The sequence below is a fragment of the Canis lupus genome, chromosome 5, assembly GCF_011100685.1.
Source record: "Canis lupus familiaris isolate Mischka breed German Shepherd chromosome 5, alternate assembly UU_Cfam_GSD_1.0, whole genome shotgun sequence".
NCBI lineage: Eukaryota > Metazoa > Chordata > Mammalia > Carnivora > Canidae > Canis > Canis lupus.
The window spans coordinates 32,768,026-32,794,768 of NC_049226.1; the positions used below are offsets into that span (position 1 = coordinate 32,768,026).

At 50.5% G+C, this 26,743-nt stretch overlaps 2 protein-coding genes across 2 annotated transcripts; one reads left to right on the forward strand and one right to left on the reverse strand.

Annotated features, from left to right (window-relative positions):
• Positions 1 to 441: 441 nt before the first annotated feature.
• Positions 442 to 13,750, reverse strand: TP53 (tumor protein p53). Its single transcript, NM_001389218.1, is given in 11 exon segments — positions 442 to 1,332; positions 1,954 to 2,060; positions 2,441 to 2,514; positions 2,801 to 2,937; positions 3,199 to 3,308; positions 3,531 to 3,643; positions 3,725 to 3,911; positions 4,414 to 4,653; positions 4,744 to 4,765; positions 4,919 to 5,020; positions 13,623 to 13,750. Coding segments are annotated over 10 exon segments (1,146 nt in total). The 5' UTR covers positions 4,993 to 5,020; positions 13,623 to 13,750; the 3' UTR covers positions 442 to 1,250.
• Positions 12,817 to 25,860, forward strand: WRAP53 (WD repeat containing antisense to TP53). The gene is given in 11 exon segments (XM_038536723.1): positions 12,817 to 15,385; positions 15,545 to 15,640; positions 15,913 to 16,024; positions 23,534 to 23,622; positions 23,823 to 23,913; positions 24,021 to 24,153; positions 24,716 to 24,924; positions 25,135 to 25,238; positions 25,379 to 25,513; positions 25,600 to 25,760; positions 25,763 to 25,860. Coding segments are annotated over 11 exon segments (1,614 nt in total). The 5' UTR covers positions 12,817 to 14,984; the 3' UTR covers positions 25,846 to 25,860.
• Positions 25,861 to 26,743: the final 883 nt, after the last annotated feature.

Below are 26,743 nucleotides of genomic sequence, written 5' to 3' on the forward strand. Positions count from 1 at the left end.
CATCCAACAGCACCCACCACCTTTCCCTCGGGGACCCAGGTATCCTGCCCCTTTCTTGTGGAGCAGATGGCCACCCCAGAGGCTCAGGCTTGCTAAATCAGACATTTAAATCCCATAATCCTTGGTGAGAGGCCGAAGGAGGGGGGTAACAGCCCAATCCTAGAAGCAGGGGCAGGAGAGAACTTTATGCCAGCCCTGGCAGAAGGGGAGGAGGAAGGGACAGTTGGTTCTCGGGTTATGAATGGAGTACCCCCCTCCCTTGTTGTCATGCAGCCTGCAGACTGACCCAGTCTCCAGCTTTTGTTCTCCAGAGCCCCGGCCTTGGGCACCCCCCCACCCCAGCCCACACTCCCTGGAGACTCAGGTGGCTGCCTCCCAACGTCACCTCCTTCCTCATCCCTGCGGCATGGCGGGCCCCATGCAGCCCGCGGACACACACATGGTAGTAAAGTTTTATTGTAAAATAAGAGATTGATATAAAAACGGGATATAAAAAGGGAAGAGGAGGAGGGGTGGGGGTGATCAATGCATGAATGCAGATGTGCCTCACAGAGTGCAAAAGAAATTGATCCTGAGCAATTGGGGGCGGGGGGGGGGGGGAAGCAGTAAAAGCCCTTGGTAGACAAAGATCCTACACCAGGGATGGGATTCTGCAGGGTGTGAGATGGGAGTGAGATTTCATCTTAGGTGCAGGGGTCTCCCAAAAAGGCTGGACAGGATTTGGCCAGGGCAGGGAATGAGCACCCACACAGGCACTAAGTCACAGACATGGGATAAAAGGTGGTTTTGGGGTCAGACAGACATTATTTCATTCATCCTCACAAGCTCAGTGAGGTAGGTATGGTTAATTAGCAATTCATAAAAATGGCCTGTGAAATTAGGAAAAATTCAGCCACTGGCTACAATGATAGAGAACTGGGCTCATGACTCAGTGTCTTAGGGGCTATAAAATGCTCCCAACATTCAGGAACATTTTCCTACCTCTCCCATGGTTCTACACAGTAAAAAACTTAAAAACCAGGCTGGAACGTCCTTTATCTCCCGACCTACCAACTGTGCAGGCCAACTTCTTTAGTAGAGACTTACGGGAAAGGCAAATGGAAGAATCTAGGGTGTTTCTGAGGCACATCTGTACCATGCAAAGTAACACACCGGAATAGGTGTGCTCAAGCTCCCAATTCCAAAAATGCCAGGGAAGGAGGACGAGAGTGAGGGTGTGCGTGTTGGGGGAGGACAGGAAGCAGGGGAAGTCAGTCTGAGTCGGGCCCTTCTCTCTTGAACATCAGTTTTTTATGGCGAGAGGTAGATTGCCCCTTCTTTGCCTTCAGGTGGCTGTTGGGGACACAAGGTGGAGGGGAAGAGACGATATTAGCAAGTGGGAGCCTCGGGGCTCCTTGTCCTAGATCTAGGCTTGGAAGGGTCCAAGGCTGGAGTAAGGGAATTTTTTTTTTTTTTTTTTTTTTGGAATGAGGTAATTTAAGTTAAAATGCTGTAGACACATTTACTGAGCACCCAGGGAACTTCTGTGTGTTCGCTTCCTCTCCCCTCACCCCATCTGATGAACAAGGAAACCGAGCCCCAGAAGGGGAGATGCAAGGCCACACGGATCTGCTCATCCTTGGCAGGGCTGGGGGTCTGGCCCAATCCTGCTGTGTCCAGTATTTTCCCACACGGTTATCAGGTCCCTATTGGAGACCCCACTTGGCACTAGGGGTTGCTGGAGATGACAAACACCCATGCTTGTCCCTTAAGGGGTTTGGGGACCTCCCGAGGCAGAAAAGGGAGTACAGGATCCAACTGGGGGTATGGTAGAAGCAGGTTTGCCCAGGGTGGGACCAACCATGAGGGGATCAGTTCCCTTCCACCTTGAAGGTAGGAGTAGAATGGAATCCTGTGGCTTTCCAACATATGAAGGCAAGGGGGTGGGGCTGCAAGCCGGCCCAGGTCACTCACCTGGAGTGAGCCCTGCTTCCCCCTGGCTCCTTTCCACTCTGGGCATCCTTCAGCTCCAAGGCTTCATTCAGATTCCTGAACATCTCATAGCGTTCACGCCCACGGATCTGTGGCAGTGGGGGGGAGGAGGAGAAAGAATAAGAGGGGGAAGCCACAGTACCATTTAACTCAGACTAAGGTGTAAGTGCCAATCTGCAGCAAGGCACAGCCCGCAGCCACTGTCAAGGCACCGCTGCCCCTTGATGGCAAGTGTGCTAATTGCAGGCGGAGCAGTCAAAAGAAAACTGTGCTCTTGGCCCTCAGCTTGAAACAAATCTTCAATCCAAGAATATCAACTTCAAGAATCAGGGACAGGACCAGAGAAAAGGATGGAGAGAGGAACAGGCCTAGCCTCACATGTGCTCCATTCACATTTTTTTCTTCCCTCATCTGATCCCGCTAAGCGGGGGCAAGAGCCTGCCTTATCTGTTCCTCCCAGCCTTGGTACCTGAAGGGTGAAATATTCTCCATCTAGTGGCTTCTTCTTTTGCGGGGGAGAGGAGCTGGTGCTGGGAGGCAGTGCTGGGAAAGAGAGGAGGAAAAGACAAGAGAAGAGTATGTTTTGAGCAGAATTGCACCCTCTGTATCTGCCCCACATCCTCCTCTTTTTTTTTTTTTTTTCAAGATTATATTTATTTATTCATGAGACATACACACAAAGGCAAAAAAATAGGCAGAGGGAGAGGCAGGCTCCCTACAGGGACCCTGACACGGGACTCGATCCCAGGACCCTGGGATCATGCCTGATGCTCAACCCCTGAGCCACCCAGGTGTCCCTCCTTCACCTCCTCTTGTCTTGCTTGCTTACCTCGCTTGGTACTCCCGGGGGGTGGCTCAGGACAAGGCTCCCCCTTCTTGTGGAAATTCTCCTCCTCAGTCCGGCGGTCTCTCCCGGGACAGGCACAAACGCGTACCTCAAAGCTGTTGCGTCCCAGCACGTTTCCACTACCCAGGTGAGAAGAGAGAAGCAGGGGGCCGTGAGGGTGGTGGGCCCCACTGACTCCTAGCCACCCTCATCCTACGTAGAGCCAAAGCCTACAGACTATTGAGAAGCCACAGGTCAGGGAGGTCCCAAAGCCAGAGGAAAGAAAACCAGGGGAGGCGGATGGCAGAGGAGATTCCACATTGGGACAGGAATGGATGGGAAGGATGGAGGGGGGTACAGTAAGGAAGTGGCCAGGAGCAGGGTGGCAGGCAGGTCCCTACCTGGAGTCTTCCAGGGTGATGATAGTGAGGATGGGCCGCCGGTTCATGCCTCCCATGCAGGAACTGTTACACATGTAGTTGTAGTGGATGGTGGTATAGTCAGAGCCAACCTGAGGTAGAAGGTAGGCCCAGGGTCGGGCCACTCAGCCCTGGGCAGGCCTGTAGTCTATCAGCCTCAGTCTTTCCCAACCGCAGAATGGGATGACCCACCTGCCTCTGCACTCCTCACAGGGCTGCGGGGAGGTTGAAGGAGGAGAAAGCCCCCTCAACTCCCGCCTCACAAATCCCTCCAGCCCCCTCCTCCCAGAGACCCCTCAGATGCCAAACCAGACCTCGGGTGGCTCATAAGGCACCACCACACTGTGTCGAAAAGTGTTTCTGTCGTCCAGGTACTTGGCCCGCAAATTTCCTTCCACTCGGATGAGATGCTGAGGAGGGGCAAGACCTAAGAGCCATCGGGGAGGAATCAGGGCTTTGGGCCCTCTGGGGAGCAGCCTTGTCCCATCTGTAGCCCCCGATGGCTTACCGTCACTACTGTCAGAGCAGCGTTCATGGTGGGGGCAGCGCCGCACAACCTCGGTCACGAACTCCGACTTCTTATAGATGGCCATAGCGCGGACGCAGGTATTGGGTGGGGGTGGGGAGCTGACCCACAGCTGCACGGGGCAGGTCTTCGCCAGCTGGCAAAACAACTTGTTGAGGAGAGGGGAGTACTGTAAGAAAAGGACAGATGGACAGGTCAGGGCATGTGTGCCCGGGGTGGGTGGTGAGAAGTAGAGGGGTCGGGGTCTATTCCAGAAGCTTACTTTATTTTAGACACACAGAGAGAGGCAGAGACACAGGCAGAGGGAGAAGTGGTATGGGATTCGATCCCAGGACCTGGGGCTCACACCCTGAACCAAAGGCAGACGCTCAACTGCTGAGCTGCCCAGGCATCTCCCAGAAGCTTACTTTAAAAGCCAAGGAATGAACAAGTGAAGGAAAATGAAGAAGAGTCCCTTTGCCCCATGACAGGAAAGGTGAAAGCCCAAGGTCAAGGGGGGAAATGTCAACTTTGACACAGAGCTGAGGCCAAAGGTCACAGAATACATAGGTAATGCAGGAAGACTGACAGTGCGGACCGAGAGGAGTCTCAAAATCCCAAACAGAGAAACCCAGGGGCCACAGCCAGGCCCCGGCCAGCCCCATGGAAACCCGCCTCGCAGGGCCACTGACCGTCCAAGTAACAGACTTGGCTGTCCCGGAATGCAGGAACCCCAAACGGAACCCATAGGTGCCAGGGTAGGTCTTCGGGGAAGGGACAGAGGATGATAGGGGCCAGGAGGGGGCCGGTCCAGGGGCTGTGGGGGCAGAAGTGGCTGGCATCCTGGGAGCATCATCTGAGTCTTCGTCTAGCCAGTTCACGACGCTCTCTGGGAGCAGCAGCTCATCCACTGCTGGGCACAGCTCCGAAGACTGTAGGGGGCGAGACCAGAGTCAAGGGTCAGGTCCCTAGGTCCCCAGCTCCCAACCCCCGCCCTGGACCTCCCCACACCCAGTCCTTACCAGAACATTGTTTTCAGGAAGCCTGGAAGATGAGAGCAGAAAGTCAGTGCTGGTTTTGCTTCCTCTGGGCTTCTACTTGGGGGGGCGGGGGGGGGGGGTGCTGGGGGTTGGGATTGGGGTGGGTGGGCAGGGGTCCCAGAGGGCTGGTGGGGAGCCTGGCCTGCCCTCCACTTACAGGTTCCACAATTCTGAAAATGTCTCCTGGCTCAGAGGGGGGTCGATATTGAGCTCTGACTGTGGCTCTTGCATCGCAGCTCCTGGGAAGGGAGTGTGGGTGCTGTGGAGGGCAAGGCGAGGGGTCAGCGGGAGACAAGCCCGGGCCCGGGTCCCTCAGCCCCGAGGTGGGAGGGACCCTTCCAGCAACATTATACCAGGGCCTGGGATGCCTTGGCTCCCCCACCTGGGCCTCCCCAGGAGCAGGGCTGCTCCTGCCCATTCCACCCCTGGGCGGCCTACCCCCACACATCCTCAAGGTACAAAGATAACCAGAAAGGGGATTCTAGCCCTCTCATTACAGAGTCCACAAGCCTTCCTGGTTATAAGGATGAAGAACGTCAGCCCACACCCTCCACCTGGACGAAGATACCTGCATGGACCCCCTCATTCCCCACCTGATCCCCTTCATCACGAAGCTTCCTAAGGATCTGCTATCTCCATTCCACCCTTGGCTTGCAGAGTCTTCAGGACCTCCCGGCCGGCATCCCCGACCTTGTCTTCCAGTATTCTCCAGCCAGTGGCTGCCCTTCTCTGCTGCCACACACACACCCCAGTTCATTGGCTCGGGGTTCCCTCTATTGGGAACCCTGGTCCAGCCTCTGCTTGCAGGGGAGTCACCTTCTAGCAGATCATCCCGAATGTCACAGCTCCTCAGGGATGTCTGCCCAGACCACCCAGGCAAAGACTGCCAGCCAAACGCTGTCACCAGTTTTTTTAAAAAAGATTTGATTAATTAATTTATTTGAGAGAGAGAACAAGAGTGAGAGAGTGGCAGAGGGAGGGGGAGAGGGAGAAGCAGGTGAGCTACCTGTCCGGCTCACTGCAGCACTAGCAAAATGCCTCTCACCTGGTTGGGCTCACTGTGGTCAGCAAGTGAATGGTGCCGAAGCCAGGAGCACCTTGTGAGGTGTCCCCAGGAGCCAGCAGGTCAGAGGGAAGGTCCCAGTCTGGGCCCTGGCGCTGTACTAGGCTGCGCTGCCACCATCTCATGACATCTTCCCCAACTCCCGAGTTTGTCAAGAGTTTTGCAAAAAAACACACCCACTGCAAACCAAAGTCCCTATTCATTACCTTTTTGTCTTGTAAAGCACTGACAAGCCTACCGGCCCCACCCTCACCCCCAGCAGCTCTTCCCATTAGCATCTCCATGAACATTCACCTCTACCTGGATTGAAGGCCTGCTTTCTTATGTCCTCAGAGTTTGTGAAATCCTTTCTTGTGGGTTATCTCATTTGTCCCAGAACCACCCTGGCTGCCCAACAGGTGAGGAAGCTGGTCTCAGAGAGGTGGAGGGACTCGCCCACCGCACACAGGCAAATGGATGAGCTTTTATTCGAAATGACCACTCGTGGGGTGCTTGGGTTGCTCAGTGGTGGAGCACCTGCCTTTGGCTCAGGTTGTGAGCCAAAGGGTCCTGGGATCGAGTCCCGCACTGGGGTCCCTGTAGGGAGACTGCTTTTCCCTCTGCCCGTGACTCTGCCGCTCTGTGTCTCTCATGAATAAATAAAATTTTAAAAAAAGCTTTTGAGATTTTATGGAAGGGAGCTCAGAAGTCAAAGCCCTAGGTCTGACATCGTATCATTACTTATATTTGCTGTGCAACTCTACCCATCCCAAGGGCTAGCCTTTTGGCTTCCTTACATGCAGGAATTGAGTTTTGCTCATCTTTGTTTAGTGAAAAATACCTAGGATGGGGAGACATGAGCAGCTGTAGCAGGGCATGGGCTCTGAGGCAGACAGGCTAGGCCTAAATCCCATGCCCACCACCTAATAGGTGGGGAGGTTACTTAACCTCTGTGCCTGGCACAGTAAGAGCTCAACAGATGTGTTTGTTTATAGGATTTTCCATTCTATTAGTTTGATTATTATTTTAGACCCAGAACTTTGTAATTGAGTGGGTGGGGCTTCTGTAGTCCTGCCTCATTAATGCTAGTGCCCCTCTTTCAGGGATCTCTGTTCAGTAAATATGCCAGGAGGGGCTGTCCTGGGATGCTAGGCCCGAGGTCCCAATCCCACTGGGAGGGAGACAGCCTCATAGACAAAGGAGGTCTCTCCCTCTCTTGGTCCTTGGCAGCAAGGTAATTCTGTTTTTCTCAAAAAAGCAGGCACTATCACCAGGAAACCTTTTTGGAGCATGTACTTCCCATGGATGAGGATCAAGGGCCATTAAACTAAATTGTCAGAAGCTCAACCAGACCTTCCAAATGGCTGGGGAGGCAGGACTCATAGATATCCCTGGTGGGAAGGCCAAACTCAGCTGGGACCTCATCCAGTTGCCCACCCCACCACCATCCTAACAATGGCTGTTGTTTGTAATCCGCACAGGGGCTCACTGCTCCGGTGGCTTATCTCATTAATCCTCTCAAGAAACCATAGCAGTGGGTATCTTCAAGCTGAAGGAACTGAGGTTGAAGGAATTAACTCACTCATTCAGATTCAGAAAACTCCCGAGCCAGGGATTTGAATCTGGGCTGTTCAAAAGCCACTGTCCAAGCTCTAAATAATTATGCTCCTCTGGCTTCATCCAGAGTCTGTAAAAATAATAATAATAATAATATTTGTTTGGTGCAAAAAGGTTTTTTTGGCTGAAAGCTATTTGGGAAAACACGATGATTCTTAAAAGCAGCAAGGCAGTATCTGGTAAGACTCAACAACTTACTACTTTGCAGAATCACTTCTAGGTAAGACTCCCTTAGAAGAGTTTTGTATGGAGGGAGCAGGAGTTCTGCGCAAATACGTTCATATCAGTGATGTTCTCCGTGACAGGAAACATCACTATCCATCCGTAGGGATTGGCTACATGAAATACAAGAGTTTACTGCAGCAGTTTAAGGAAATGAATGTATCTGTGTGTACGTAACTAGATAGATATAGCTCAGATTGATTAAAAAAATACAATTCGAGGGGGAAAAAAAAGAAAAACATGGTAACCTAAGTAGTTTATGTGAATTAAAAATATAAAATGAGTACAGTTGACCCTTGAATAATGTGGGGGTTGGGGGCATCGAACCCTGTGCTATAGAAAATTCATGAGTTGGGGCACCTGAGTGGCTCAGTGGCTGAGCTTCTGTCTTGGGCTCAGGTCGTGATCCTGGGGTCCTGGAATCGAGTCCCGCATCAGGATCCCCACAGGGAGACTGCTTCTCCCTCTGCCTATGTCTCTGCCTCTCATGAATAAATACATTTAAAAAGTCTTAAAAAAAAGGGATCCCTGGGTGGCGCAGCGGTTTGGTGCCTGCCTTTGGCCCAGGGCGCGATCCTGGAGACCCGGGATCAAATCCCACGTCGGGCTCCCTGCATAGAGCCTGCTTCTCCCTCTGCCTATGTCTCTCTCTCTCTCTCTCTCTCTCTCTCTCTGTGACTACCATAAATAAATAAAAATTAAGAAAAAAAAAAGTCTTAAAAAAAAAAAATCCAGGGACGCCTGGGTGGCTCAGTGGTTGAGTGTCTGCCTTTGGCCCAGGGCATGATCCTGGGGTGCCCAGATGGAGTCCCGCATGGAGCCTGCTTCTCTTTACCTGTGTCTCTGCCTCTCTCTCTGTGTCTCTCATGAATAAATAAATAAAATCTTAAAAAAAAAAAAAATCCAGGTGTTATCTCTTGACTGACCCAAAATTTAACAGCTTACTATTGAGAAGCCTTACCGATAACATAAGTAACTAAAACATATTATATATATATATTATATACTACATTCTTTTTTTAAAAAAAGATTTTATTTATTTGAGAGGGAGAGAAGCAGACTACCCGCTGAGCAGAGAGCTTGATGCAGGGCTGGATCCCAGGACCCTAAGATAGTGACCTGAGCTAAAGGCAGACTGGCCACCTAGGTGCCCCCCATATACTATATTCTTAAAGTAAGCTAGAGATAATGCTATTAATATAATCACAAGGAAAAAAAGAAACATTCACAATACTGTTACTGTATTTATCCAAAAAACCCATGTATAAGTGGTCCTACACAGTTCAATCCTGTGTTTTCTAAGGGTCAACTGAATTTATTTCTTACCAACATATATATGTGAAAGTATGAAAGACAGATAAAAAGAATTAAAACTTACACTCATGAGACTGGGGGTACCATCAAAGCGACCTTATTTGATTAATGAAGAAAAATTTAAAAAGATGGTATTCATACATTATTTGTTTATTATAATATGAACATGACAAAATGTCAAGTGTTATAATTTCCTCTAGCTTCAAGAATAATCAACATTCTGCCTGTATTGTCTCCCCTATACTTCTAGTGGCTCCGCAGAAGCCCACAGATATTTTTGAGTTACAATCTATGTAAGTTGAAATGCACAATCTTAATTTTGCCATTTAGATAACAAAGTTTGACACATTTTGATATAACCTTGTCACCCAGCCCTACCAAGCATAAGACACTGCTGCCATGTTTCCTTCTGAAAGTTAATATATTTTATGCTTAGATCTACTATCCATCTCAAATTGTGTATAGTATGAGGTAGGGGTCAGAATCCACTCAGCTCTGCTTGTTTCAGCACTCTCTTCAGACTTTCCTTCCCCCATGGATTCATTTTGGAGCTTTTGTAGAAAACCATTTGATTACACTTATGTGTCTTTTCCTGGGCTCTATTCAGTTCATGGTTGTTGTCTTATGGTAGCTTTACAGAATTCTTGAAGTCAGCTAGTTTAAGACCTCCAGCTTTGTACTACACTTTCATTTTGGAATTGCTTGTCAGTTTCTACAAACAAAACCAGCTAGGATTTTGATGGGGATCAAATGAAATCATCTTGGAGTACTGACATCTCAACACTATTGAGTGTTCCATCTATGAATATGGTACTGTTACTTAAATCTTCCGGGCAGCCCGGGTGGCTCAGCGGTTTGGCACTGCCTTCGGCCTGGGGTGTGGTTCTGGGGACCAGGGATCGAGTCCCACGCAGGCTCCCTGCGTGGGGCCTGCTTCTTCCTCTGCCTGTGTCTCTGCCTCTCACTTTGTGTCTCTCATTAATAAACAAATAAAATAAAATAAAATAAAAATCTTCCTTAAATTCGCTCAGCAATATTTTGCAGTTTCTAACATAGAACTCTTGTCCGTCTTTCTTCAATTTATCCCTGGGTATGCCATGTTTTTGGATGCTTTGTAAATGCCACTGCTTTTATAATTCATTTTCCGACTTCAGATTCAATGGTTGTTATTACATAAAAATACAATTTATGTATATTGCCTTTGTAACCTGTGACCTTGCTATAATCCTTTATCAGTCATGATAGTTCTTCTTTTTAAGAGGTTTCATTTTTTAAGTAATCTCTGCATCCAAGGTGGGCCTCAAATTTACAACTCTGAGATCAAGAGTCATGTATTCTACTGACTGAGCCAACCAGGTGCCCCTTGTGAGTTTTTCAATGCTTCTTCTATTAGCCTGGTTAACACCTTCAGTATAATGTTGAAGGGGTGAGAATCAAATCCTTTCCTAGTTCCTCATCTTAGAAAACAAGCATTCAGTCTGTCACTGTTACGTATTGATGGTAACTTGATTGGGGGTGCTCTTTATCAGACTAAGTTTTCCCTTTCCTAGTTTGCTGGGAGGTTGGCTTTTCTTTTCTTTCTTTTTTTAAAATCATGAATAGGTGTTGCGTGATGTCAACTGCTTTTTATGTATCTGTTGAAATGATCATAGGATTTTTATCCTTCAATCTGTTTATGTGGCAAATTACACTGATTTTTTGAATGTTAAAACATTGCCGTCTAGAGATAAACTCCACTTGATTAGGATGTATTTATCCGTTTTATAGATAATCAGATTTACTTTGCTAAGATTTGTGAGATTTTTGCATATATACATATGTGTGTATATATACACACATATGTATATATGCTGGCAGGAATATTGGTCTAAATGTTTTCTTGTAACATTCTCGTCTGGTTTTGATATGAGGATTCTCAGGATATCATGAAATTAGTTGGGAAGATGTTACCTCTTCTACATTCTGAAAGTTTTTGTAAGATTGTTATTGTTTCTTCCTCAAGTGTCTGAAGAGAAGAAGAAATAGAATAGAAAATAGCATTAACACAGTAGACTTAAACCCAAACCTTACAATAATTGCATTAAATTAAATAGACCAAGCACTCCAATTAAAAGTGATCCAGTGAGGGGGGAAGGAGGGCTGTTTCAACAAGTGGCACTAGAAGAACTGGATATACATCTAGGAAAACCCCAAAAGAAAACAGAACCCCTACCTCACATCACGATAAAAATTACTCTTAATTAATTAGTTAATTAATTATGGCTCAAAGACCTAAATATAAAACCTAAAACCCTAAAGATTCTGGAAGAAAATATCCTAGAATATCTTCATGATCTTGGGGTCAGCAAGGATTTTCTAAACACACAGAACACATTTGAAAGACAGAAGATAAATCTGCTGCTGCTCTGCCTTAGAGGCTGACAGAGAGGCAAGAAACAGGTCAGGAGAAAATAGATACTGACAAAAGACTCCTATCCGGAATATATAAAGAACTGCATGCAGCTGAACGCAAGTTAAAATGGCCAATAAGCACGTGGAAACTGATCACAGCTAAGAGAATTGCAACTGAAAACCACAATGATGCACCACATTAGAAAGTCTGACAAAACCAGATGTGAGGAAAGACAGCTGTTGCTGGTGGGTACATAAAACAGAACAACCACTTTGAAATATACTAATTTTAAAAATCAAATTTAGATCTCTCTCACCTAGCAAATTCCACTCCCAGACGGTTATAAAAAACAAAAACAAAACAAAACAAAACACACACACACAAAACACCCAAAACCAACCCCATGAAAACATAGGACCACAAAGAGAATTGTACAAGAATGTTAATAGCAGCTTTATTCAAAATAACCCCGAACGGTTAACAACCCAAGCGGTCACCGAAAGGAACATGGATTAAAAAAAACCTCACGGTTTATTCATCCAGTGAGATGTGCTAAATACAAAAATACAAAGGTGCAAAAAACACTGATACACTACTGATACAGTAGTACTGGTTACACAGGAACAAGGATGGGTGTCACAGGTATTATGCTGCCGGCGAGAAGCCTACACAAAGGAGCACACACTATGTGGGTCTATTTACACGACGCTCTCTTCAACAGGCACAAGTAGTGACAGAACTCCAAGATGAGGGTCAGAGACCCCCAGAGGGGAGAGGCCCAAGAACCTTCTCTGGGGCGATGACAATGTGTAAATTGTGTCATTTGACAGGCTGCTGGTTAGCAGCCCAAACCTGTCTAATTGCAGTGAGTGTAAATGCTACCTCAATTTCAGAACAAGCCGCACACAAGCACCGCGTGCACTGGCCGGTACCGAGCAGGTGCACAGGTAGGTGAGCGAGCGCAGGCTGGAAGCACCGCGCGCCCGGAGTGACTGACAGGCGGGAGGCGGTATCCCGTCCCCTCGGCTCGGCTCGGCTCGGCTCGGCTCGGCGGGCCCCGCCCCCTCAAGCCCCGCCCCTTCCGCCCTCACGACGTTCGCTCTGCGTCGGAACTCGGAATGGCTGAGTCCCGAGCCGGATGCCAGAGAAACCGTGTCTCGGCCCCACACAAACGGCGCATCGTCGCATTCTGCCATCGTTGTCATTCTCAAATGTACTCGTGCTCGAAAATACCCGGGACTTGCCGTCGGCACGCTTCTGGAGACCTCGTCCCTCGCCCGCCCAGATTGCAGGCGATGGGGTGGGGCGCACCATTCAAGGAGTGGGGGAAGGCTCGAGGTTTGCATCCAAACAGACCCTCCCTCCCGGCCTGCCAAAAGTAGCAGCTAAGGAGTTCAGGGGAAAAAAAAAAAAAAAAAAAGAAAGAAAAGAAAAAATAAGAAAGAAAAAAGAAAAGAAAAGAAAAGAAAAGAAAGCCAGTAGAGGAGGCGGCGCGCAGCCTCCCTGAGCACGTCAGTCTAAATGACACTTTCCCTCTCCTCGGGGGAACAGTGAACTGCTCCGGAAAAAAAACCGGAAACGCTGCGGCAAGGGGCAGAAATGTAAATGTTCGACCAAACAATAACAGAGCTCGCGGGCCTCCTGGACCCGGACCGTCCCGCCGGGCGTCGCGGGCAGACTGCTCGTGGAGCGCTACCCACGTCCACGCCAGGCAGTCTACTAGGATCGTCTCCATTTAGTGGAGCCAGGGGCCGCTGGGGAGATCCCTCCGGGAAGGACAAAGGTCCGGAAGTTCTGGGACCTGAGCGGCTTGGGCTTCCTGGATCGACCCCCCCGAATGTGATCATGTCGGGACGGAGCCCGAGAGGACCCTCCAGGGATGCTGCGGGCTCGAAGATCTCGGGGGTCCCCAAAATCCCGAGATCGGGGAAAAAACAATCTCGGATCCTGATGCTTTGTGCGTCTTATTTCGGGGTTCTTCACACCCGGCACGGGGAGAGAAAGGGAGGGGAAGGGTGAGGAGGAACCCCTTCGGCCGGCTGCACGTCCCCCTCCTATAAAGCTGAGTCCGGCTGCTCCCAACAGCCCCTTCATCTGCACCCAGGCCTCCCAGCGGTGCATTCCGATATTGGTGCCGCCAGCCAAACTTCCATTCCCCCGCGATCGCTGATCGCGTGCCCCACCCCCAGACCCCAATTCTCCCCAAGCTCAAAACACACAGAGCCGAGAGCCGGTGACTCAGACAGGACTCATCTGGCTCAGTCAGGAGCTTACCCGAACCTCAGGGGAGCGTGTCACCGTCCTGGGAAGCACGCTCCGAGGCCGGACGCCAGAGGATCCCGGAGCCCGGCGGCTACCTGCGCCCAGGATGGTGGCTCTGGACTTTTGAGAAGCTCAAAACTTTTAGCGCCAGTGAGTCCGAGCACATGGGAGGGGAAAATCCCAATCCCAGCAACCCCCGCGAAGCTCCTGGCACAAAGCTGGACAGTCGCCATGACAAGTAAGGGCAAGCAGTTAGCCGGCGCGGGGAGGCGGTGGGGCTGGAGCCCGGGAGGAGGGCCGGGAGCCAGTCCGGATTCTCACTGGGTTGGTGCTACAGCTACTTTACACTGGGGGTGGGGACGGTCGGCAGGCCGGAGCGGGGATGGCAGAATAAGTGGAAACCATTTTAGGAGACACCTGCTCCTGTGTCAGACATGAAGGTGGGAGGGAGAGAGCTTTTGCACCTGTCATTCCCCTCCCGGATGGCTGGATATGCTCTTCTCATCAGCTAGAACGTCACCTTTTAGGAAAGACTTCCTTACTATCCGAATCCAACGAATTCCTTCAGAGACCCTGTGTCACACCATCTTGTTTAATTTCCTTCGCAGCCCTTACCGTTTTCTGCAAAGATTTGTTCCTTGTCTTAGTAACACAGCAGCGTAAGCCATGGGGAGGGGGCGGGGGGGCAGAGACCTTGTCAACTATCTTATTCATTGTATTTATTTCTCGGTGCCTAGTAGCACCTAGTAGCAAGGAAGAGCTCAGTAATAAATGCTTATTGAATGAATGAAAAGAGACGGAAGTCTGAGGAATTTGGCGGAATGAGAAGCAAAAAAAGGTCAAAAGCTGTAAAATCAAACATAGCGCCAGCGCCCTCCGCAGGTGAGGGTGGGTAGTAGGTGCTTTAGGAGTGCCGGAGGGAGACGGCAGGGGGAGCTCAGGCACTGCTCGCCGAGGCAGAGGCTCTCGGACTACAACACCCAGCAACCACCACGAACCCTACGGCTTGATGGGAACGGTAAGCCTCCGCGACCTGTCACGTGCTTGCCCCGCCCCTCCCGCGAAATCTGACCCGGGATGCGGAGGTCCAATGGAAAGGCGGGGCCAAATCCCGCGAGAGCAAGTGGCTCTTAGTGACCGCGGGGGCTGAGGGACGCTGTGCTTGCGGCGGGGCGCGTCCACCGGTCCCGCTCGCCTTCCGGGGTCTTCCGCCCTCTCCCGGAAGAAGGAGGAAGGGCCCCGGACGGGTTTTCCGGGGCTGCGTCCGGGAGCCGAGAAGTTTGAGGCGGTGTGGGCTGTCGTATCGGCAGGGCAGCTGGGCGCTCGAGGGACGAGGGTCGCGGCGGGGGCCGGAGTCCGCGCTTCTTCGGCAGCATGAGCGCGCCCGAGGCGCCCCGGTCGGCCCCGGACTGCCTTGCTGCGGACCAGGCCCCCGCTCCGGCTCCCCTATCTCCTCGGGCTTCCCCGACGGGTGAGAGTCCGGACTCTGAACTGTTGCCACCGCCGGTACCTCCCGCTGGGGACGGCCCGGCCCGCTCGTTCCCGGATCCCGCGGCGGGCTCCCGGGCGCCAGGGGAGGGCGGCCCCGTTTCTGCCTCCACCGCCCTGCAGGCGGGCTTCTCTGCTCCTACCGACTTGAGCCCTCGAATTGAGGAGCCAGAGGTTGGTGAAAACGTGAGCCTTCCCGCAGAAGAAGCGGACGGGCCGGAATTGGGGCCAGGAGAGGCGGTGGAAGGAGTGTCTGAGGACCTCGCCCCGGAGGACGAAGGATACAGGTAGGTGGTGGTGGCAGGGCCGCCGCGGCGTGGAAGGTGCGTGGGAGTGCACTGCGCGCGTACCCGCGGGTCGGCAGCCCCACCGCTGCGGGCCTGCTTTCTCCGTGCTTTGCCCACCTGGGTTTGCTGTCCCCCACTCTCCCTACATCTTCCTTCCAGCACCCGGAACTACTGCTTCTCCCAGCTCCCTCGGTTTCTCAGTGGTTCCTGGTCAGAGTTCACCCAACCCGAGAACTTCTTGAAAGGCTGTAAGTGGTAAGTGAGGACAAGGAGGCGGGGAAGATCACCATGCCCAGGATTTTCACCATTGATAAAAACCCTGATTATCTGGGAGAAGGAGTAAGAGTTCCTCTTGGATTGAGCTTAAAACTCATCTAGGATTATGTGTCTTCTGCTTTCCTCAGGGCCTTGGCAGGGGAGGGTCCTACACTGACCCACCCTACAGGTAGCCTGGGCCCTAGCCCTGCACTTGGAAAGTGTAGGCCTGTAGTCCTGTCCAGCTTTCTGACTCTTTTCTATTCCTACAGGGCTCCTGATGGTTCCTGCATCTTGACCAATAGTGCGGATAACATCCTGCGGATTTATAACCTGCCCCCAGAGCTGTACAATGAGGGGGAACAGGTGGAATATGCAGAGATGGTAAGGGTAGGGGCTACCTTGCCCCTTCACGGGACGCTGAGCATTTCAGCCCTCTGTGTAGATGGAGAAACTTGAGTCCACATGTTCACAAACATTGTTTCTTCGTGAATGTACACAGGTGGCATGTTCATGTTTAAAGAGGTGGTCATTCTTCCTTTAGTGGTGAATATGTGTTTTTCATAAGAGTAACAAATTTCTCGTGGCAGTGTTTAATTGACTTACACGTATTTATTGAATGATCGTTAATGTATCAGTTACTGTGTCTGATGCTGAAAGTGCTGAACGAGGCAGATGAAGAGCTGGTTTCATTTCTCACGTGAGAGTTAGATAACACACATGTAAACCAATAAAGAGTAAAGTTCGTCAAAGATTATGATAAATGTTGTGAAAGAAATAAACAGAATGAGGAGGGAAGAGCCAGAGGAGACCCCTTTAGATAAACTTGTCAGGAAGGGAGGCTCTCTGAGGAGATGTTTGAGCTAAGATGTGAAGGATGATGGGATCAGTCATGCCAAGAGCTGTAGAAAGAGCATCCCAGGAAGAGGCAATGACATTACAGAGTCTCAGAGTGAGAAAGGAGCTTTGTATGTTCAGGGAACAGGAGGAAGGCTCGCCCACCTGGACGGAGGCCAGTGTGAGATGGATCCCATGAACGACCTACATTGTGTCCGATCTGGTGGGTAGGCCATTTAGAATTTATTTAGGAAACCAGGGGAGAGTTTTAAAACGAAAAAGTAAAATGATGGCTGAAATTTAGAGAATGGATTATGGTGAACAAGAGTGAAATCAGGGGGCTACATTAGGATGCATTTATCCTGGTCCAGGTGAGAAACTGGTGGCTGGGGCCTGAGGTGGCAGCAGGAGAAATGGAGAAGTGTGGGTGGATTTGAAGTATATTTTGTAGGACGTGGAGGTCAAATGGAAATGAAAGGTGTAGGGAAGGAAGCAATCAAGGGTCCAGGTGTTTGCAGCCGGGTAGATAGTGGTACGATTTACTCAGGAGGAAACAGATATGAAGAGGTATTGGGACAAATCAAGGGTGTTTAGATCTGTGACATGTGAAGCTAAGAGAGAAATTGGGGCGGGGGGGTGTACTTTAGGAAGTGGAGAAGTGTGTAGATGATATCTGCCATCTAGCGAACAGATTCAGTATCAAGAGTGTAGCCAGAGGGATCCCTGGGTGGCGCAGAGGTTTGGCGCCTGCCTTTGGCCCAGGGCGTGATCCTGGAGACCCGGGATCGAATCCCATATCGGGCTCCTGGTGCATGGAGCCTGCTTCTCCCTCTGCCTATATCTCTGCGCCTCTCTCTCTCTCTCTGACTATCATAAATAAATAAAAAATTAAAAAAAAAAAAAAAAAAAAAGAGTGTAGCCAGAGAAGAATAGAGAGGCTCTACTCTAGTAGAGCCTGGAGTGCTCCAGCAGATGGAGGTGGAGTGCAGGAGGGGTGACAAAAGCAGAGGCAGAGTCTGGTCTAATGCTGTTAAGGGTGAGACAAACTTAGAGAATGACCTAAGAAGACATTAGTGACCTTGGCAAGAGCTCCTATAGAGGAGTTATGGAGGCAGAAACCGAGTAGGGCGGGTGGAGGAGGAGGTGTAGACAAATCTTTGGAAAGTTTCCTGTGGAAGGGAGTTGAGAAGTGGAACGGTGGGATCCCCAGGTGGCTCAGCGGTTTAGCTCCTGCCTTTGGCCGAGGGCGCGATCCTGGAGTCCCGGGATCAGGTCCCACATTGGGCTCCCGGCACAGAGCCTGCTTCTCCCTCCTCCTGTGTCTCTGCCTCTCTCTCTCTCTTTCTCTCTATGTCTATCATGAATGAATAAATAAATCTTAAAAAAATTTAAAAAAATAGAAATGGAATGGTGACCAGAGGGAATACAGGGCCAAAGAAAGGTTAACGGGGTGCTTCTGCAGGGTCAGGAATAACCCTGTAGACGGAGGAATTGATGCTGGAGAGGAGAGGGGCGTGACAGGTCCCTGAGCAGCTGGCTGAGGACAGGATCCAGAGCACAGCAGAGGACTCGTTAGGTGCAGAGTACTCTCTGGCAGTAGGGCTTGTGGTTGGAAGATTTCTGCCTCTCCTCACTTGGCTTTTCAGTGAAGCATAAAGGAAGGTTATCAGCAGAAGGAAGAGGGTCTGTGGGGAGAGCGCAGAAGGTGTGAATGATTGGTCCTGGGCAGTCAGGAATCCAAGGCATCAAGGAACGTGGCAGCGTCGCTGTTCTGTGGTCAGGGCCCACTGGAAATGTGTCGCCATCCATTTAAAGTGAAGTCTGGTAACCTCATCGTGCATCTCTCCCCAGTACATGAACTGGCTGTGTTTCCACTGTTTGTCACGTGGGGATGAGGATCGTGCTCACAGGGGAGTTGTGAGAATTAGAAGTATTAACGTGACATGTATGAACTTGTGCCTGGTTTGTATTCAGCAAACCCTAGTCGTTGGTATTAGTTGAGTCAAGCATGGAATAGGAGGATGGCCTGGCTCGGGTTTGCCAGCAGAGAAAGACCAGGGTGTCTTGAGAGCACCCTCAGGAGGGTGGATGTAGTGGTTGACTCGCATGTAAAGCAGATAAAGGAAGTGGATTGTAAATGTGTTTTTGATGAAGCAGAATAATTGTGGTGGGAGAAATAGAGCAAGTCAGCTGGATAGGTTGGAGATGGTAGAGATTGTGAGGTGACAGCCTGGGACCTGATCGTGGGAATGATGGCTGATGTCTGGGGAAGGCCATGGCAGGGGGTGGTGCTCTGGAAGTCAGGTGATGGGGGAGACCAGAGTGTTAGATGGAGCTGTTCCATTCTTTCATTGATTCATTAAGTCAACACGTTTTTGTTGAGAGCATTCTAGGTGCTAGGCCCTATTTTAGGTACCAGGGATCATTTGGGAACAAAAACAGGTACAAGTCCCTGTCCTCTTTATGTGATAACTTAAATTCTAGCACAGGGAGTAGAGAATAAGGAAATAACCACGTAAAAGATCTACCTGCCAAGGGCCATGAAGAAAAATAAAGCAAGGAAGAGGATCGGGCGAGGGAACTGCAATTTTAAAAAGAATGGTCGTTAAGACCTCACTATTAAGGCAAGGTTATGATCCTATAGTAGGTGGTTTTTTTATAGTGCTTTTTAAAATTTTTTAACAGTTGTATAATCTAAGTGATTTTTAACAGTTGTATTCTAAGTGATTTCCGCAGGATTTGGGACTCCATGGTCACGTGTCAGTTGTATGATGCTGTGCTGGGTGCCGATGCTAGATCATTCCCTTACGTAGTCCCCTGTTTTGGACAGTTGGGTTTCTGGGAGTTTGTATCATCAATTATTCAGTGAACACCTTCATGTGTTTTGATGGAGATTCTGTTCATAAGAGAGATTTATGAGTAAGAAATACCCTGGGTCAGGAGTATTGATATTTGTTTTACGTCTTGCGATACAGATAGCCAACTTGTTTTCAAAACCTCCCGTGTTTTTTCCTTTTTTTTTTTTTTTTTTTGTACTGCTGTTCACAGTGTGGACGTACCAGTTCCATCACGGCTGCACTCATTAGATAATTTCACTTTCTATATCTGCAAGCTTAGTATTTGGAAATGGGCACGATTAGTGTAGGTGGGGAAATTGGGGGAGGTCGTTTTTGAGTGTTTCCATATACCTGTTTCTTCCCAACCTAGTTTCCTAATTCCTCTCCTCCCATTTCTGACTTTTCTTTCTTTTTTAAAAAGATTTTATTTATCTGAAAGAGAGGAAGGGAAAGAGAATTTGAGCATGAGTAAGGGGAGGGGTGAAGGGAGAGAGAAAAGCAGGCTCCCCACTGAGCAGCGAGCCTAATTTAGAGCTTGATCGCAGGACCCTGAGATCATGACCTTAGCTGAAGGCAGATACTCAACTGACTGAGCCACCCACGTGCAGTCTCTGACATTCCACAGAGCTTTCTGGAACTCCCATTCCTAACTCCCCAGCCTTGGCACTCCTCCCCCGTTTTCTCCCTACCCTGAGGCTCTTACCTGAGACCTTCACTTGCTCTAGCCCTATCCAGGTGCCCTGCATATCTCAGGTTCCAAGGGGGGCTCTCTTTGTGAAAACCTTCCCTTTGAGGGTTATGCCGAGTCTCTATTCACCAAGGACATCTGGCTCTCCTGTGCACTCCAACTCTTTCTACCATCTTGGTGATCTCGGGTATCCAAACCAGAAGCCTAGGTCTCATCTTTTAATTCCTTTTCCCTGATGCCCCACACCCAATTGATTACCAGAGTCCATCAAGTCCCACTAATCTTTCAGATCCATCTGCTTCTCCCCGCTCTGCTAACCCTGCTTTAATTCAGGTCTTTTTATTGGGGCTCTTATATTGCTGGAAGAGTTTCCTGTCTTTGTTTTTTCATTAAAACATTTCTTATTGATTTCTGGTGATATACTTGGTGTTGGGGAACCAGTGGTGAGCCAGATAGATACAGTTCTTGCCTCCTCAGATGGGTATGATGTGGAGTGAGGAGCATGGAGGGCTGTAGGAATGTGGAGTGGGGCACCCTGCTCTGTGGAGAGTTTTAGGTGAGGCCTCCCAGTGAAAAAAGCATCTAAAGGACCAGGAGGGTGATTAGGATTCAACCAAAAGGAGTTGTTGAGGGAGGTGAAGGAATAACATTCCAGACTCAGACACTAGTATGTGTGAAAGCCTGCAGATTGAGGGTATGGTGCATTGGCACCTTCTGGGGATGGGGAGTCAAAACGGTGGGATGTAGAGATTGTAAGGGAGTGAGTCTGGAGGGATGAGCCCTGAGAGGTGGGTAAGGGGTAGCCACCTGGTAAGGAGATTCAGTTTTACACTGAGGGTTATGTGGACTCCGTAAATGTTTTAAGCAGGAGGTGATGCTGGACAGAATTCTAATTTAACAAGGTCTCCAGGGCCTGCATGTGGCTGCAGTGTGGAGCACTGACGACGGGTAGGTTGGAGTGTGATGGTGTAGGGAGGCCTGGAGAACTTGTAGTGTTGCAGCAATGGTTTCAGGAAGGCAGTAACTTTGCATGGGACCAGGGAAGTCCCATGGGACTTCCTGGGACTCCCACTCCATGGGAAGGGAGTGCACATGTTTGAGAGAGCCCCAGAAGGTGGGCTTGGCAAGGTTCATGTTGCCAGCAGCTGTTTGGTCTTGCTCAGGCTGGACCAGGAGTGGAAGCAGAGTGAAGAGCCATAGTGGTCAAGATTAGTGCTCAGATTGGAGGCTTAGATACACAAATGTGGAGCCCCGGGAGAACAGTAGGTTTGAAGGAAGGAGGTGGGAGTTGGGTCTGTTATAGACCCACCGAGTATGAGATGCCCTTGGGGTGTGCCAGTGGAGCTGTGCCAGGAGGTCTGATATGTGGGTTCAGAGTGGAGAGAAGTCAGGGGTGCAGGATGTCATGTCGAGGGCCAGCAAGTAAGTGACAAAGACAGTCACCCAGATGTTTGAAAGATTCTCTTCAAATCAGAGGAAAGGACAATGCTCAGTATAACAGTGAGCAGAGGTTATGAAAAACGATACTTAAGTGACCAGTGAGCATGGGTGTGTGTCTACCTTCAGTGATCATGAGGGAAATGCAGATTTATACCACAGTGAAAATCTGTTCCACAGCCTTCAGTGGAGAAAAAGTTAAAAGTCTGGCGATACCAAGAGGACGCCGAGCAACTGGCCCTCGCATGCCGCCTGGGAGGACAGTGGATTGGGGTGGGCACTTGGGACCCAACTGTGACCTAGCGGAGGTGGCGACGCACATGCCAGAGAGCCTAGTACCTTAGCAGGAATTGCAGAGCCACCCTCACACATGTGCCCCAGAATGTTCAAAGCACACCTGCCAAAATATGGAAAAACACCGGTGACTATCAATAGAGAAAGATAGCGGGGTACTGTCCAGTAGCAAGATGTCTGGATTAGAGCTAGATGTGTCGCCATGGTTACGCCTCCCAGTCACAAAGGGATGTGTACTGCCTAGTACCATTGGTATTAAATGTAAAGGCATGCAAGACAACGGTATACATTGTGTTTTGGAGTGTTTTGGTATGAATGTATTTCTTTTAAAGATTTTTATTCATTATTTTTATTTATTTTTAAAAAATATTATGTATTTATTCATAAGACAGAGAGAGAGAGGCAGAGACACAGGCAGAGGGAGAAGCAGGCTCTACGCAGGGAGCACGACGTGTGACTCAATCCCGGGTCTCCAGGATCACACCCTGTGCTGAAGGGGGCACTAAACCGCTGAGCCACCGGGGCTGCCCTCATTATTCATTTTATTTATTTTATTTTTAATTTTTTTTTTTAAGATTTCATTTATTTATTCATGAGAGAGAGAGAGGCAGAGACACAGGCAGAGGGAGAAGCAGGCTCCATGTAGGGAGCCTGGTATGGGACTCGATCCCTGGTCTCCAGAATCATGCCCTGGACTGAAGGCGGCGCCAAACTGCTGAGCCACCGGGCTGCCCCTCATTATTCATTTTAGAGAGAGAGGGAGAATGTGTGTACAGAGGGGGAAGGAGAGGGAGAAGTGGAGAGTGGAGAGAAGGGCCAGCTCCTAGCTTACTAGGAGCCTGACATGGTGCTTGATCCCAGGACTCTGAGATCCCGTGATCCTAAGACATGAGCCGGGTCCGACGCTCGACTGAGCCACCCAGGTGCCCCTGTATGAATATATTTCTAGGGACGCCTGGGTGGCTCAGAGGTTGAGCGTCTGCCTTCGACTAGGAGTGATCCTGGGGTCCTGGGATCGAGTCCCATCTCGGGCTCTCCATAGGGAGCCTGCTTCTCTCTCTGCCCGTGGTTCTGCCTCTCTGTGTCTCTCATGAATAAATACATAAAATCCCTTAAAAAAATGTATTTCTAAAAAAGTGCACAATAATGATAAATTCAGGATAGTATTTACCTCTGAGGGAGGATTTCCTTGGGAAGAAGTTTTAACTGTTTTATCTTTTATTTTTTAAGCTGTGTGGAGTCGTCCCAGGAGTTTTTACAAATATTTCTTTTGTTTGAACCATTTAATAATTTTTAAAAAAGATTTTTATTTATTAATTCATGAGAGATACATAGAGAGGCAGAGACACAGGCAGAGGGAGAAGCAGGCTCTATGCAAGGAGCCCAATGCGGGACTCAAACCCGGGAGTCCAGGATCACACCCTGAGCCAAAGGCGGGTGCTCAACCACTGAGCCACTCAGGCATCCCTTATTTATTTATTTAACTAATTTTTTTTTCTAAAGGATCAAATGACATGTAGTTAGGTGTTCAGTAAGTATTCATTTCAGTGGCTGGTTCCTGGCTTCTGTTTGGGACATTATTTGCTTCTTTCTAAGTGTTTAAAAGGTAAAAGGATAAATCTGCATGGCTTTTGGTGGCCCAAACCTGACATTAAAGTCTGAGCTGACTCTTGAATATTGAGATCAGGATTCTGTTCTTCATACTAATGCCGTCTGCCTTCTCCCACTTGGTTAAGTGCTGACCGTCTCGCTCTGTCATAAAACTGCTGGTGACCCAAGCATTCCTGCATCTCTGTCCAGGTCCCTGTCCTTCGAATGGTGGAAGGTGACACCATCTATGATTATTGTTGGTATTCTCTGATGTCTTCATCCGAGCCAGACACCTCCTAGTAAGTGATGTCCTTTGTCTACCCCCTGCCCTCCCCTCCCCCCAGTTTCATGGGGAGCCCCTACTGGGAGAGCTGGGGGCTGCCAGGGGTCTCTGGGGAGGACAGCTTGGTGTACCCTTCAGATGCAAGTGGAGAGGGCCAGTTGGCTTCCTCCCCTTCCTTTGACAGTACGGGGACCTCAGTGTCCGTGTCTCTCTCAGCGTGGCCAGCAGCAGCCGGGAGAACCCCATTCACATCTGGGATGCATTTACTGGAGAGCTCCGGGCTTCCTTTCGTGCCTACAACCACCTGGTAGGGACTGTCCCGCCCAGTCCCAGGGCTCATCCTGCCCCAGCTCTCTTTCCTTGGGGACAGCTGAGGCTTTGCTAGGCCTGTTTGCAGTGCTTTCCTGCTCCTAGGACGAGCTGACGGCAGCCCACTCGCTCTGCTTCTCCCCTGACGGCTCCCAGCTCTTCTGTGGCTTCAACAGGACCATACGGGTCTTTTCCACGGCCCGGCCTGGCCGTGACTGTGAGGTCCGAGCCACGTTTGGTAAGTATCTGTGCCTCCCAAGGGAGGAGGAAGGAGAAGGGCACTGACCTGTACAGAGGGACCTTGTGTGAGCTAGGGGACCAGGCATGTCACATCATCTTTAGGACAGCCCAGGAAGGTGGGGAGGGGGCAGGTTGTACTAAGTGGGCAGAGGAGAAAACAGATTTAGGGAGGGGGTGAAACTTTCCTGGGGTCAAGCTGTATGGTAAAGAGCTGGTTCACTCCTGAGCCCATGCCCTGTCAGCTATGTACCCCTTGCTCTCCAAAATCCTGGTATCTAGGAAATTGGAGATGAAGCCAATTTCATTCTCTTGTGAGCCTTCAGCTTTCCATCCCTCAAGATACATATTTGAGAAGGAGGAAATAAGTCTTGAGCATTTAGGTCCTTTGCGGGGATAGAAGATTCTGGGGAGTATCAGAGGTCTTTTATCCTGCTTGTGACAGACGGGACAGGGGAGTCGTTGATTCCCAGCTCATGGGACAGGAGATGGATGTGCACTGCTGATTAGATTGGTTAATGTCAGGTGTCCTTACCCTGTCCCCAACTTTGTTCCTTTCCTAGCCAAAAAGCAGGGCCAGAGTGGCATCATCTCCTGCATAGCCTTCAGCCCAGCCCAACCCCTCTACGCTTGTGGCTCCTATAGCCGTTCCCTGGGTCTGTATGCCTGTGATGATGGCTCCCCTCTTGCTTTGCTGGGAGGACACCAAGGAGGCATCACTCACCTCTGCTTTCACCCTGATGGCAACCGCTTCTTCTCAGGAGCCCGCAAGGTAGGGGTCATGTCCTGAGATTCCAAAGAGGGTGCACAGAAGGCAGTAATGGGGATGTCATCTGTGATGTGTTGGGGGACAGACGTGGGAAAAAATTAAGCCAAGCTAAGGAAGCATCTGTAAACCTTGAGGGAAGCAAGGATGTCTCGAGGGGGTGAATGGAGTGGGCAGGGGAGGGATGGACTCCAGGCCCCTGCTCTATGTCTTTAGGATGCTGAGCTTCTGTGCTGGGACCTCCGGCAGCCCAGCCATCCACTGTGGTCGCTGAGTCGAGAGGTGACCACCAATCAGCGCATCTACTTCGATCTGGATTCGTGAGTGACTGGGACCTTCCTGCCCAGGGTCCTGTTGCCCCAGGGATGTCAGAGCCCAGCTGGAGGTCCCAGGCCCTGGATGGTGAGGGATTCCTGCCCTGAGGAGGTGATTCCGTGTCAACAAGTGCCTCTCTTCCCAGGACTGGGCAGTTCTTGGTGAGCGGGAGCACCAGTGGGGCTGTGTCTGTGTGGGACACCGGCGGGGCTGGACAGGAAGGGAAGCCGGAGCCGTTGCTGAGTTTTCTGCCCCAGAAAGACTGTACCAACGGAGTGAGGTGACCATTTACTCCCACAGGTCGTGGGGCTCAGGTCTGTGAGGGAGGTGAGGTGCTGATGACCCTGCCGGTCTTTCTCCCTCCAGTCTGCACCCTAGCCTGCCATTGCTGGCCACCGCCTCCGGTCAGCGTGTGTTCCCAGAGCCCACAGAGAGTGAGGACGAAGGGGAGCGGGAGGTGGACCTTCCCCTGCTTTCCATGCGCCACGTCCACCTCGAATGTCAGCTTCAGCTCTGGTGGTGTGGTGGGGACATGGAACCAGGATAGCTGATGCTCCCCAGGGCCAGAAGGGCCAGGGAGGGACTGAGGAAAGTGAGTGTGAGTTTACATAAAACCGTTTTCTATGGCTCTAGGGTCTTTGTGTCTTTTTTTGGGAGGCACATGATGGAGATGGGGCCCGTGGGGGTACAAGTGGGTGCCTATGTCCAGGGGCAGTGGGGGCTGGCATATTGTTTCCCAAACCCGGGTTGAGAGGTGGGACTAGGCAGGAGCCAATGGGGCGGCTGAACTTGGTGTGAAGTCAAGCGAGTGGGGGTGGGGCTTCGTGCCATTGACTGGCGGGTTGCTAGGCAACTCGGTAAACTGAAGGGGGGAACCTGTTTGAAATCTCACTCCCAAGGTGGGGGCGGCAGGGGTCAGGGTGAGCGTGGCTGAGCGGGAGTGGCAGGCGCTGTGTGTCAGACTGTCGGGTGTGACTGCGTGAGACCGTGCAGACGGTGACAGACAAGACACCCGCTCACACGCGCAACACACTATTTACCATCACCCAGCAGCAGAGGGACCATCATTACTCAGCTCTGGGGGAAGAGGAGCGGGAGCACCCGCCTCTCTTCCCCTGGACTCCCCCAGGATGCAGGCGACTGAGTCGCCAGAGTCAAGGACACACATGAGAGAGTAAAGGTGCCGAGAAGCCACAGACGTCACCTTCTGTATTCCCGCTAGATGCAGGACCAGGGCGGGAGCGTCTCCCTGGGCAGCTGTCACTGGTCTTGTTTCTCCATTTATGTACTTGCTTTGGGGGTGGGGGGCGACTGTGTTATTTCCAGCAGTGGCTGCTCCCCACCCCCAGCCTTGCCAGACTGAGAAGGGGGCTCAGAAGGGACCGTGGGCAGGGGCCTAGACGTGGGACCTCCCCGTCAGGAGGCAGGAGGCAGGGATGGGAGGCCCCCGAGGCGGGGAGGAATGTCACCTCTGCCCAGAGGTGCCGAAAGGAGGGTTACACCCGAAGAG